We start from the raw sequence: 14,330 nt of genomic DNA, 5'->3' as shown, positions 1-14,330 counted from the left end.
CAAAAAGGTTATTGAAGTACAGACAAAGTCTATACTAGACCAATAGTTTATTTTACATCCTTTTAAGTCACATATTTGGCCCTACTTTTTAAGCAAATTGGCTAAGCCAGTATTCAACATGCCCTCACCTCCACTTCCCACTCCCTTTTTTTTGGTCCTAGAAAATAAGTAGGAAGTTCAACTCAATCCTAAATGACTGCTTCACATAAGAGCTATATTTTGCCTTGACTTTCTTTGTGACCTTGGAGGGAACTACATCAAATGATGACAATAATGATGTTTGTATGTTCCTGTTTATTAATGAAATTTAATCCTAAGGTGCTAACAACAGTAAAGTCTTTTAAACTGGACCTAGAGAGCTAGAAGCCTTTGAGTTATAAAGATCAAATGACATGAAATATGAACATTTTAAAAATTTAATTTGACTAGCTAAAAAAAAAAACTAACTACAAAGGCTCCAAAATTCAACAAGATCGGAAAACAAATTCTGAAAACCACCAACAGCCTCTTTTTATTACTTCTCTATATTCATAGACAATTGATCTGTAATGTAAAAAAAAGGAATAAAACTAGCTTTAACTAGTTATTTCCTTGCTTTAACAGATGGACAACAAAAATTGAAACCTGTCAAATAATGGAAAGACAATATATTTAAAAACCTACAATCTGAAAATTATGAAGATGAATCTATCACTTAAGTCCCTAATTTGTACACTTATGTTGGGCAGTAATCTCGGTATTGCTCTATTAGCATTCGAAAGATAGATCCCTGCCTTGGAGTAACATCTAACTGTAAGTACATCTCATTTTAGGACCTTAGGGCAGTTTACGAGCAGCATCTCTTTAGGCTTCCCTAAGATACTCTTAAAGTGCTTAACGTCATCACACATCCAGCCACCACTAGGGTGAGAAGTAAATAAACACAATTTACTTACACAATTATTTACCACGGAATTCGAGTCAAGAATGCAAAAGTAAACATCCATGCTGGCAACGTAATACCCACAGAAAGCGCAGAACACTACGGACGATAGGATTCATCCTTAATTGACCACTACGGAAACCAGAGGCCTTCCACATGGGTTGTACATTACTATCACTATGGATTTGAAAAACAATGTCAACTCAACATCTTAACAGGACCGAAAATACACAGAACTTAGTGAACTCTCTTCTTCCAGATCCCCAAAAGGTGTTTATAAAAACTGAGAGCAACGCCCCCCTAAAAGCACCCTACTAGAAAAGAATGAAATATTGAAAACATCAGGTGGGCCAAGGTTAGAAAAGCTGATCTAACCCAATTACCCAGAGAGACCACCGGGTTTGGGACGAAGAACGTGAGATTGGGGTGGGGGTGGGTAGCGAAGTGAAATCTAACCCCAGAAATCACAACACAGGCCGCGCAGCCCGGGAGCTGAAGCTGGCGGGAAGCGAGCTGCCTTTCTGTTCCCAGAGGAAAGTCCAGAGAAGAGCGTCTCCACACCGCGGACGTACGAGGCGCCAAGAGTGCATGCCTACCAAGGCGCGGGAGCCGCTGGAGTACCCGGTTGAGAAGGGGAGGAGATCCCGGCACACGGCCCTGGAAGAGGAGGAAGACTAGGGTTGGGAGCAGCGGCAGTGTCTGGACGAGGGGGATTACCTAACTATGACGACAGAGAAGTGTCTTCAGGCTCCGGCGATGGTCCCGACTGCGCAGTGTGTGGTGTCTTTCCCGCTTAGCCCGCAGCAGCAACAGAACCAGCTCCTTCAGCCAGTCGCCATTTCCCGCCTACCGACCTGCTGCACCGCACGGACAGGGACCCGGATGGAAAGCGGCCTCTGCGCGCAGGCGCTTTAACTTCCTCCTCCCCCTCCCGCCACAATTCCGCGAGGTGGGAGGGAAGGAATGCGGGGCGGCCACAGCGGCAAAAAAAAAAAAGAAAAAAGAAAAAAGAAAAAAAGAAAAGAAAAGGAAGAAAGGAAAAACAAGTTTTACTTCCTTGAAGAGCGTTGGAGTTCCTGCCGCCGGAAGAAACTCGCGAGCCCGAATTCCTGACAAAAATTGAATGCAGGGCCTTAAGACCAACAATAACAAAACCTATCTGGATACGCGGAGGGCCTGGGGGACATTTGTACTTTAGGGGCCTCCGTAGCTGGCTGTGTAGTGGTCGCAGGGGGAGTAGGGAGTAAAGCGTTAAGAGTGGAGAGGCGGGGACCCGAAGGACGGTTTTTCCTCCTGCTACTAACGGAATTGCTTAGGCAGAACTGGGAGGGGGAGCGTGCCCTCGCCTTGGAGGCGGGGCTTAGGAATGCGTCGCGCACTCCGGCGGCTAGGGTTTTAGTAACGCGGGCGCGCCAGGTGGGTGGAGCCGAGTAGGAGGGGGTGGGACTAGCGGCTTGGCGCGCTAGCAGAGGCGGTGTGTGGAGAGCGCATCCGGAGGTGAGGGTAAGACGAATCCTTCGTCTTTCCTGGGATTCCGGTGGCGCATAAAGACTTTCTTTCCAACTCACTGCCTAGAAGACATAGCAATTGCTCCTAGATCTGTTTTACAAGCCCACGCCCTTCATCTCCACGCGATGTCGGCGGTGGTTCGGCTGAGAAATCAGATTCAGACGGATGGGTTTCCACCTGCAGGCCTGGGTCAAAAGATGATCAACCTCACTGGGTGAAATAAAAAAAAAATGTATTAATCCGGAGCGTCCAGTCTTAGTAGAATATCCGAAAACCAAGCCTAGTGGTTGGAAGAGCATTATTTGTTTACTAAAACTCCGGTCACGTAATTCAGTCAAAAACAATTTGTGGAAAAACCACAATGTGTTAGGACCATACTAGTATATGCGAGAGACCAACACTGAGCAACAGTGACTGGACCCTGCCTTCCCAGAGTTCACAGTCTATTGACGGTGACAAACAATTTAAAGACAGTGATAGACTACAAGAAAGTTATTGACAGACGTATCAGGAGTGCCTGTAAGGGAGTCTGGAAGCCTCTCATAAGATGAGACGGAAAGCAAGAGCGGATACTACAGAGGAAGTGTGTGTAAACATTAAAGCAAACGACAAATGGGAAGGTCCAAACAAAAAATGGTGTTGAGCAGTTGGGCAAGCAGTTCTGTGCACTACTAGGGGACAGAGATGAGGGGAGGATAGTGGAGAGAGATGAGGTTGAGAGGTAAGCTGAGAAGGCCTGGGTATCTGTTTGTTTCTTTTTCAAAGTGTGAAGCAGGTAGGTTGTCTTCTGAAAGACGTATACTAGAGATCCTGCCAGATCTCTGAGTTATTTGCATCCTAAATCTTCCTAGTGCAAGAATGTTCTGCGACGTTTATTGAGAGCCCATCTCATGCAGCATGCAGAACTGGTAATTGTCCACAAAATAATAGATTCCTGAAAAACCAACTGGAAATCAAAAAATGGTTACTGATTATCTAGTGTGTATCGTGGAAAACAATAGAATATAAACTAAACAATTACCCCAATTGATGACTACAATAATTTTTAAATCAAATAAAAAAATTTCTAAAAAAAAAGTTCCAAGTAGTAATTTAATACCTTCAACTCTCCTAAAACTTAAGGAAAATATGCCATTGACAAAGCACTTTTGTATGCATTTACATGCATTTTGATTCTCTCAACAACCCTGTGAGAAAGGTAGAATAGGTGGTAATAGTCTCCTCACTCTTCAGTTGAAGACACTTTAAGTTTTTTTTTTAAAGGAGGGGGGAGAAGATATTTATACAAAAACAGTCACAATCAGCTAGTAAGAAATACAATCAAGTCTTCCTGCTCATTAGACCACATCCCACTTGTTCTATGGCTAGAAAATACTAAGGTTAGAAAAGTAGATACTAACTTGAGAAATGTTGTTGGTAGTAAGCCTAAATGCTTTTGCAATTTATTTAACATTTTAACCCCATTTTTTCACAGAGGATAATTGTGTTTGGTTCTCTTTTTCACCTCAGTCATTTACATCCAATGGTCTCTTTCTCCTAGTCTCTTCTGCAACATCTAAGTGGATTGTTGTGAAGATCAAATGAGATTATTTATGGAAAACATTTAGCAGTGTTTTTCTTGATCCTTAAATGGTAGTTAATGCCATTAAGCTTCAGTAACAATCCTGTCCAAGATTTTAGAATAAGATAAAGGTTTAAAAATACAAACTTAAAAATAGTCTTAAGTATATTTAGATGCAAAGCAGTAGCTACAGGGGGGAAAATTGTAATGCAAAAAACTAGTGACATGCGTGCCTTATAAATTATTCAAAACTATTGCTATGAAAACATTAATGAAATAGGATGTTCACTAAGTAATGCCATAGAAGTAACTTGGATCTTCAGTAGTCTTTCAGTAGGACCCTATTCCAGAGTATATGGAGCATATGCACCTCACAATCCATTCTTATATTCATTCTATCTGTATGAGTTACATTTTTGTTAACTCTTATTACAACTAGGAAGTAATAGTCGTAATATTGAAATACCAAAAGCTGTCATTTTGCTCCAATATTGCAATAACTTGATGCCAATGACCATCTCAAACTTAATATAGTCAAAATTAAATTCAAACCTGCTACTCTGTGTTCTCCACTTCACAGAATACAGTTTTTCTCATATCTAACGTCAAATTTATTGTAAGTGCAATAAACTAAACCTTCAAAATATATCCTGAATCCAAACACTTCTTATCACCTCAGCTACCGTTGTAGTTCAAGAAAGATCATCTCTCACCTGAAATACTGTAACAGCCTTTAGAGTCTTACTTCTTCATTCTTGGACCTCCTTTAATTTTTACAACACAGCAGCCAGAGTCATCATTTTAAACTTCTTTGTTAATTTTCCATCACCCTTGAAAACTAGTCTTTACTATGATAGGCAAGGCCCCTCATTCGCTGCCTCTTGGCTACTTCACTAACTGCATTCCCTACCTGTTGCTCTTTGTACTCCAGTCATACTGGCTAACTAACTGTTCTTTGAAAAAGTTTGTCAAGGGCTTTGTATTTATTGTTTCCTCTGCCTCCAATTTTCTGCCACTAGACCTGTGCTCTTCAGTAGCCACTAGCTGCGTACAGCTACTGAGCACTTGAAGTGTGGCTAGTGTGATTGAGGAGCTTAATTTTGTTTGATTTTAATTAATTTAAAATTTAAAATTGATACTTGAGTGACTGTTTAACATGGATTCCATTTGGAGTGATGAAAAAGTTCTGGAACTAGATACTGGTGATGGCTGCACTACATTGTGGATGTATTTAATGACACTGAATTGTACACTTTAAATGTAAATGTATAATGGTAAATTTTGTGTGTATTTTACTACAGTAAAAAGCCTGGTATTTTTAACTCAAAAGAGTTGAAAACTTATGTCCAGATGGAAACCTGCACACAAATGTTTATAGCAGCTTTATTCATAATTGCCAAAACTTGGAGCAACCAAGATATCCTTCAGTTGGTAAATGGATAAACAAACTGGTACATCCATACAATGGAATATAATTAAATTAAAAAGAAATGAGCTTATCAAGCCATGGAAAGACATGGGGGAATCTTAAATGCATATTACTAAATGAATGAAGCCACTCCAAAAAGGCTATATATATATTGTATGATTCCAAGTATATGATATTCTGGCAACAGCAAAACTATGAAAATATCAGTGGTTGCCAGGGGTTTAGGGCTAAGAAGGAGGAATAAGTGAAACACAAGTGATTTTTAGGGAAGTGAAACTATTCTGCATGATACTATAATGGTGAATATATGTCATTATACATTTGTCCAAACCCGTAGAATGTACAATACAAAGTGTGAATACTAATGGGAACAAAAACTTTGGTTGATAATGTGTCAATGTTTGTTTATCAATTGTTACAAACAATTCTATACTGGTGCAGGATGTTGATGGTGGGGAAAGCTGGGGGAGGGGAGGACTCTACTTTCTATTGAATTTTGCTGTGAACCTAAAACTGCCATAAAAAGTAAAGTCTATTGAAAAAACTTAATACTTGACTAAGTTATTGGAAAACTTTTTAAGCTTGCTTGGAACATGAGTATGTGAATATACTTAACTATCAGTTAATTGAATTATAAATACCAATCATATTTCCAATGACAATTTAGTGTCCAAATTGAGGTGTGCTGTAAATGTAAATATATACACTAGATTTCAGATTTAGTACAAAAGAAAATAAAATATCTCATTAATAGTATCCTATATTGTTTACATGTTAAAATGGTAATATTTCTAATATATCGGTCAAATATGAAAATTTCATGTTTTCTAAATGTGGATACCAAAAAATTTTACATTGGTTTGCATTATATTTCCATTGGATAGTGTTGCACAGGATATTCACATGGCTTTTTCTCACACCACCTGTCAGAATGGTCCTCCTTGATCAAGCTATCTAAAATAGCACTCTTCCATCACTATTCCTTTATTCTGATTGATTTTTCTCATAGCATGTATCACTATAATTATAGAAAATAGTTATCTATTTCTCCCTCTCTCCCTCTGGCATATAAGTTCCATAAAGGCAGGGACTTTGTCACTGTTGTATCCACAGTATTCAGAACAGTTCTCTACACATATTAGGTACTCAAAAAGTAAATGAAACAATGATCATTGTTCTTTCATGATGGAATCTTTAGGCTTATGTTTTAGGGGTGGGTGGAGGGCATCTTGAGGACTCAATATTTGAAGAATGAATCCCAAATCCATATTTCTGGGTCTCAACATTTCAATCCTCTATTTCCAAATACTTACAGAACAACTATATTTGTGTCTTCAAGTTCATTCTACTGCCACCTCTAATCTGCTATTAAACACATCCAATGAATTTTTCATTTCAGTTATTGTACTTTGCTGTTCTAGAATTCCCATTATATAATTTTCATGTCTCTGCTGAGATTCTCTGTTCACTCAAGACATATTTTTGTTTAATCTTTGAACATATTTTAATACATGCATTAACAAGTAACAATATAAAAAATAATAACAAAGGCCATGTTAAATTTTTAAAACTATGGATCACATTCTTTTTGTCTTCATGTCTAGTAAATTTTTATTGAATACTGGACATTGTGCATATGTTGTAGAAATTTTGGATTCTGTTATCTTCTGAAAAGTGATGATTCTTGTTTTAGCAGGTACTTCAGTTACTGAATGGTCAACTTAAAGTGGTATATAGGCTTAGTTTGGTTTTGTTAGTTCATGTCTATGGAAAGCCTAAAGAGTTTTATAAGTTCCAACTTAGCAGGAGTCAAGCTCCATATTGTGTCTCCTGACAATCTTGTCAGAGCATGTTAGAGCAGGTCTAGAGTAGGTCTTACTTTAGGGCATGTTCTACTCCAAAGGTACAGTCTTTCTAATGTTTCAGCTGGATGCTTCAGTTGTTAAGATCTCCATCTTGGCAGGCCCAGAAACCCAATGTCTCTTAGCACCGCTTTTATGCCAACACTTATTGACCTTTGGTATGTATTTTCCATTCTCAATTGTGTAGCCACTGCTATCTGGTAAGTATCAAGTGGTCTTGCTCTGATTACATACAGCCCTGGACTTGTGGTGACCCCACATAGATTTCTGGAATAGCTCTTTGAATAGCTCTCTTATCTGATACCCAACCTCATCGATTCCTGCTTCAGCTGCTCCCCACTATGATCTGTCTTCTCAGCTCAGCACTCCAGCCTCTTTATACCACAGAAAGCTGGCTGATTGTAGGGCTCAACTGCTTAAGTTTCCCTTCTCTGCTTGAATACAGTTGTTTAATATATCTTGTCCAGTTTTATAGCTGCTACTAATCCAGAAGGGATAGTCAAGTTAATCATAGACAGAAGCAGAAGTGTCCCATCTCTCAAATTTTATTGAAGTAGAACTAAGGAAAGAGGAGCAGCCCCTCTCAGGTGGCAAAAATAAGAAAATGTGACCTACTGGGATTCTTGGTTAGAGCTTTGAGTAGGGAGGCTGGTCTGAGAGAATGAAGGTAAAGAGTAGAGAAAAGCAGAAATGGGAGTTGGATAAACAAAGATGGCAGCATTCAAGTCCTTGTTTCAATGTCTTCAAGTCCAGGAGACTCCTGCCCTGTATGCAATTTACTTACATGGACCATTAAATTTCCCCTTTTTTCTGGTATAGTTGGTTGAATTTTCATTTGGAACCCTTAGTGAGGAGAGTCTTTTAAAAGGAACTGGATGTAGCCCAATTAGAACTGAATATTGATGGCCCACATGTGATATTAGAACTTTGGAAATGTATTGATGTTACCGTGTTTGATTGTCTTATTTGGAGTCATTGGGCCAGACATGTGAGGGAACAGAAGTTTCCAAGATCAGCAATTATGGAAAATGACTGTCTCCCTCACAAATATTTTTTAACAGATTCTCTGTCCTCCTATTTTAGCAAATTTTGTTGTTATAGCATTATACAAATGAGAAGTCAAAAAGGCACACAATCTTCCGATTTTTAAAAATAAATGGACACGTTTTAGAAATGATTTTGAAGTCTGAATATTTACCGTGGAATCATCCTTCCATGCATATTTTATATTCTGCATTTTCTCTTTATGGGTCAATAGCAAGTCGCCTGAACTTACAAGGTTCTCACTATCTTCCCCCTTCCATACCTCGTCAGCCTCATTTCTCTTCTTGCTCATGATATTCTAGCCTCACAAATGTAATGTTTCAGTTAAGTAAAAACCTGAATATTTGGAACCTTAGAGATTTTGGAACTTGGTTTTATTTTTAATAGCTTTTATCATTATTTAAAAGGATCTGGTTTGTGTTTACTTGTATATTGTCTGACTGCTCCCAGTTGAATGTAAGCTCTATATGAAAAGAAACCTGGCCTATCTTATCCACGGCAGTATTCTTACTACCTAGAACAATGCTGGGCACGTACGAAATATTCAATATTTGTTGAATAACCTATCACTACAGTAAATATCCCTAGTGTAAAAATGTCTACCATTCTAGTTTAGCTTAGCTTAAATTCTAAATGTACTCAAATTTTGGTGTTAAAATGGACTATTTGAATCACATGAGTGTGATGATGTGTATGTATGTATCAGAATAAGCAACATAGTAAAACAAGTTTAATTTTTAATTTATTAGAACCCAGTAAGTGATGATTTTAAAAGCAGAGTTTTCATCAAATTAACACTTAATTCAGGGCAAAAATACATTTGAAAAACCTAAATTTTAAGGCAGAAGTAAAACATTATAAAACCAGCATGTCTAATACAGACTGTAGAACGTCAGAATTTTAAGAGATTCACATAGTATTTTATAGCATTAAAATGTTAATATAGTCTGAAGTATTATCAACTGGTCCAAGATTTCTCAGTTTATAAAATGTCTAGACTGTTAACTGAAGAAATTTTGCTGTGTAAGTAATAGCGACCATATAACCAAGAGATTGTTTTTATGACAATGGAACTAAGGCAAAAAATTTCATGGTTTTCATTTATAAAGAAATTACAGTATTAAATATAAAGTATTACTAGGAGTATGTTTTAGATTCATCTTCTCATCCTAATGCCCATACGGTGTACATTAATTCCTTTTAACTCCATTTAAAAAAATTCTGTGAACTATCATACCTATTCATAAGCCTGGCTCTACTCATTGCAAAAGCATGAATTGTTTACTTTGATATGATAGAAACAACAATTTTAGTAAATCACTACATCTTTTCCTGGTTGCTTAATAATTTCAAACTAAAGTCTAAGAATTTTTGCACCTTCAATAAGTGAAAAACCTTTTTTTAAAATCTCTATAAATTTGAATTTTGACTAGAACCTGAGTATGGGGTGGGGTGGGGGTGGGGCGTGGGAAGCATTTCATGTTTATGTGCAATACCAGTAGCCCTTCTAAAACACAGCTAGCAACCTTAAATTTCTCCTTATGACCAAAACCTTTTATTTGGGGGGAGGGGGAATAAGATTTAAAAGTGCTTTAACTCAGAAAACAAGGATTAGCTAGCTTACACATTCTACTAAAAAGTGTCAAAAAAGACAAATGCATTTAAAATAATTTTGTAAGACTAGCAAATATGAGGTTTATGGGTTCTTAACTAACATACTAAGTAATTACAAAGATTCTTCGTCTTCATTACAAATTTTTAAGCTATTTTAATGAAACGGCTGTAGACCTCACTGTACTATTTATCTGTGCATTAATACAAATCTGTTAAAACTCCTTATTTAGTAATTCTGAGAAAGTCTAGTCAAATAAGATCACTAAAACTACCAGACAAGCTTTGAAATACTGATTGCAGATTTATTTCAAAGTTGATTTAGCCTTTCAGAATCTGGCATTTAAGTCATGAATATCTTCACCAACTTGACCTCTGAAAATATAATTTTTAGCCAGTGCTGGTTATAGTTAAACAGTACTGGTATTATGTGGGAGAAAAAAATTGAAAATATATTGTCAATCATGCATTTCACAATTTCATGAACTAAGGAAGGTATAACTCAGATATTGTTATGTCTTTGCAGATTAACCCCAACTTTCATCAGGTCTCGCTGAAAGCTTATCTGCCAAAACACATCAGCATTCATGTAAAACAGAAAGAGTAGGGAAGTGATTTTGCACACATGCTGCCCAGTGTTTGGCTTCCAGGTTTCCCCTCTTTTATCTAACTATTCTAGGTATAATTCCTTGAAGAGCATGAGATAAGGGGTAGATGGAACAGAATACCCGTTGGGCTAACAAGAATATATTAGTGTATAAAACATTTTTCAGCTGAGTAACTGTTCTCACTGTGGTTATGCTATGTGCAGCATATAAACTGTACAACCATTTTTTTCCTGTTTGTCCATTTGTGGAAAGAATTAGGCTCAATAAAATGTAAAATATACATTAGTTTGCTTTAAATGCAAAGACTACAGTTTTGCTTATATTATCTCTGGCTCAACTATAATATAACCAAAAAAGTCTCTGCTTTAATAATACAATATGAAAAAGTTCACATATGTACATGGGTACATTCCTTCATTAAAATTTTTCCTTAAATCTATCTCAATGTATCTTTACAACTGATACAACTGATCTTTACAACAAAAGTCAAAAACAACAAAGTAGAAATGATTCCATTTTACAGCACTTTAGGTTTTCTGAAGTTTTCCTTTAGGGCTTAAAGGACATCATTTAAATGATGCTTTCCATAGTCTGCAGGATCCATTTGAAGTTCTCGTTCTTCATCATCTGTAAGGGAAATAATTACATATCAAGAATATTATTTTTAAAATCACTTACAGAAATCCAATTCAATAATGTGTCTTTTCCCTCAGCCCTAAGGTAGTTTTCTGCTCATTATTTTACACCTTCTGCAAATAGTGTTCTATTTCTTAGTCACTTGGCTAAAGAGAGAAAAGTCTGTAACTATTTTGAAAGATTACTTAATTTTAACATCTTTTGAGGATGGATGGATGGATGGATGGATGGATGGATGGATGGATGGATGGATGGAAGAAAGGGAGGGAGAAAAGAAGGAAGCTAGAGAGATACAGTTAGCAAAACTTTAGGAACCCACAAACATTGAGGACCTGATCCTTTTGTATAAATATAGCATTATTTCTATATAGATGAAGTTTAATCCTTGTAATTAAAACTTTGGTAGAAACCGGTTCTGTATACATTTTTATACCTTTAAAAACCATAATGTTTTTTCTAATTATAAAATTAATCCATAGTCATCATATAAAAATTAGAAAATAAGTTACACATAATCCCAACTTTTAACATTTTAATGAATTCCTATGCTTCTCTGCAAAGAGCTTACCAGTAACTTCCTAAATGGAATATACGAACTAAAACTTAACCTTTCCTTTACCAAAAAGAAAAGAAATTACATAATATTATTAGACAGTAAGATCTTCAAAGTAATTTCATGTAGCTATATTGAACAACTCCATAGAGTGCTCTGGAGTTTGACTTACTTGGTTATTGACAGGTTTTTCTGGGTTCTTCTTGGCTATCACCTGTCAGTTCACATTATTGTCAGTTTATTTGCCAATAGCAATCCTTCTCTTCTAATTTTGCTACAAACTACAGGTTTTGAAATAAGGCTGCTCAGAGTATTAAACTGTTAGAACAAGAATGAAAAGTATTTCAACCACAGCCTAAGAAGCTCCCTTTTTAGTACATGGCTTTTAATGATATCTTTTGGCTCCTCCAGCCTTAAAAAATGACTTTTCTTACTGTCTAGTTCACAGTTACAACTATTCAATAGCTTAGTTTTTGATAGATTGAGGTGTTACTAGCATAATTTTCTAGAAATATAATTTTATATAACTTAAAGAGTTATATATTAGAATCCAAATTCATATGTATATATAGCTTTATGAAATCTATTCTTTTGGGCTTGATAGGTTTTAACTCTTAGCTTCTCTATCTTATGGTAAAATTATGTTGAAGAAAGATGCCACGTGGTGTATGTACTTTGTATTAACTTTCCATAATGATGTGTTCTTATTTCTTCTTTACATTTATTCATTAAAAAAATGACAAACAACCAACTTTCTCTTTCCTTTCAACAACTTCCCTGTTAACAAAATAAAAGAAATAAAAGAAATAAAAAAAACCTTTCCATTTAAACTTAACAGAAATTTGCATTTAGAATTGCAGGAAACCATTTTGCATCATATTCTAATAAACTAATCTCATATTTTTAATAGTGTAATCCACTATGTATGATAACCCCAATGTTAACCCCAGCCTTTACATATGTTACATGTAAAGGCTGAAATTACATCCATAATCACACTTGTATTTGGAAAATATGATAATCAATCTCTTATCAAAGAACTCTTTGTACTTTCAAAAGTTATCTTTGGTTTTAAAAAGGAAACTAATCACTGGCACCTAGGATCTATGTTGTGGACCTCACCCTATGGCTGGCTATAAACTCATCTTTCAGGACTTCAGTAATTAAATGAAGACTTAATCACCATGGGGCAGTGGGAAAAGCTGCTATATAAAGGAGGAGAAATTTAATAGGAAATGGAAAGGAAAAAATGCTATTACTTTTGGGGAGTTTTAAATGAATAATTATAAAGCGAAAACAAGAGCGAAGGTTTAAAAACAGAAAAAACTGAATTCTAGTCCTGGCTCAGGCACTCAACAAACATGATCTAGTTCCTAAACCTCTGTTGACCTCTAATTACCTTCTCAGTAGAACAGAAATACCAACTGTTTTTCCTGCCTCAAAATAAAATAATGCACATGAAGATAGTCTTTACTTCCAAGGTCCTCTATAAATATAAGGAAGAGTTTGTTGGTATTATTTATGCTCTTTAGCAAAGTTTTAGTATCGTGCCTTCACATTGTTTTTCAGAATTCATAGGACTTTTAGAATATTATGTTTTTCTTACATTGAGCTATATTTACATTAAGTAGAGTCCATTTTCAGTGTAGCTATTCTAACTAGAATTCAAATTTCTACTAATCTCTTTGCATTTATCTGTAAAGTCTGATGAAATTACCTAGCCAAATCTGATATAGAGTAACAGATAACCACTAAATATAATTATATGAACTAATATTTTATTTCACTTTACAAAACAGCAAAATCTGTAAATAGCTCACAGCATAAAATGACTATTAAAGGTAATATAAAGACATTTATAATTTATTAAATAATTCCTAAATTCCCTCTGGGTCAAGAAAGAACCACCTCCTTAACGCAAGCTCTACCAAGCAAGAATGTCTCAGGGCAATAAGGCAGTGAGGTGCCACTAAAACAAACAAATTAATCCACAGGCTAAACTGCAATTATCCTCTAAAGCAGGCAACCCAGAGAACAAGTTCTAGATTTGCTTTTAGTTTTGTAATTATTATTTTATTCAAAACACACTTGTATAGGTCGGGCCCGGTGGCTCAGGTGGTTGGCGCTCCATGCTCCTAACTCCGAAGGCTGCCGGTTCGATTCCCACATGGGCCAGTGGGCTCTCAACCACAAGGTTGCCAGTTCGACTCCCCAAGGGATGGTGGGCTGTGCCCCCTACAACTAGCAACGGCAACTGGACCTGGAGCTGAGCTGCGCCCTCCACAACTAAGACTGAAAGGACAACAACTTGAAGCTGAATGGCACCCTCCACAACTAAGATTGAAAGGACAACAACTTGACTTGGTAAAAAGTCCTGGAAGTACACACTGTTCCCCAATAAAGTTCTGTTCCCCTTCCCCAATAAAATCTTAAAAAAAAAAAAAAAAAGAAAATGATGATGGAGTAATATTTAAAAAACACACATACTTGTATAGTGCTTATGGTGTGAAAAACTGTTCTAAGTGCTGAACAAATATTTAAATCATGTAATCCACATAACAACTGTTGAGTTAGGTAACTATATTCCTATTTTAT

At 36.4% G+C, this 14,330-nt stretch overlaps 2 protein-coding genes across 5 annotated transcripts in view; both read right to left on the bottom strand.

The window, feature by feature from the left end:
* CTDSPL2 (CTD small phosphatase like 2) overlaps nt 1–2,105 on the bottom strand; it is an 86,817-nt gene extending 84,712 nt beyond the window's left edge. Inside the window, exon 1 of one of the 3 annotated variants that reach the window (XM_081047932.1) lies at nt 1,640–2,105. The gene's annotated coding sequence lies outside the window, so the exon portion shown is untranslated. Of the gene's footprint in view, nt 1–1,518 lie in introns of all 3 variants that reach the window. The other 2 variants (XM_081047934.1, XM_081047933.1) reach the window with 2 other exon arrangements.
* A 6,947-nt stretch (nt 2,106–9,052) lies between these two features.
* GOLM2 (golgi membrane protein 2) overlaps nt 9,053–14,330 on the bottom strand; it is a 104,193-nt gene continuing 98,915 nt past the window's right edge. For both annotated transcript variants that reach the window (XM_081050044.1, XM_081050045.1), the window contains one exon: nt 9,053–11,173. In XM_081050044.1, the coding sequence (XP_080906170.1) occupies nt 11,103–11,173 (71 nt within the window). In that variant the 3' untranslated portion in view covers nt 9,053–11,102. The remainder of the gene's footprint in view (nt 11,174–14,330) is intronic.

This window comes from Rhinolophus hipposideros (genome assembly GCF_964194185.1).
Source record: "Rhinolophus hipposideros genome assembly, chromosome: 5".
Taxonomy (NCBI): domain Eukaryota; kingdom Metazoa; phylum Chordata; class Mammalia; order Chiroptera; family Rhinolophidae; genus Rhinolophus; species Rhinolophus hipposideros.
The sequence above is the reverse complement of the archived record's forward strand: the minus strand, read 5'-3'. Positions and strand labels throughout refer to the sequence as shown.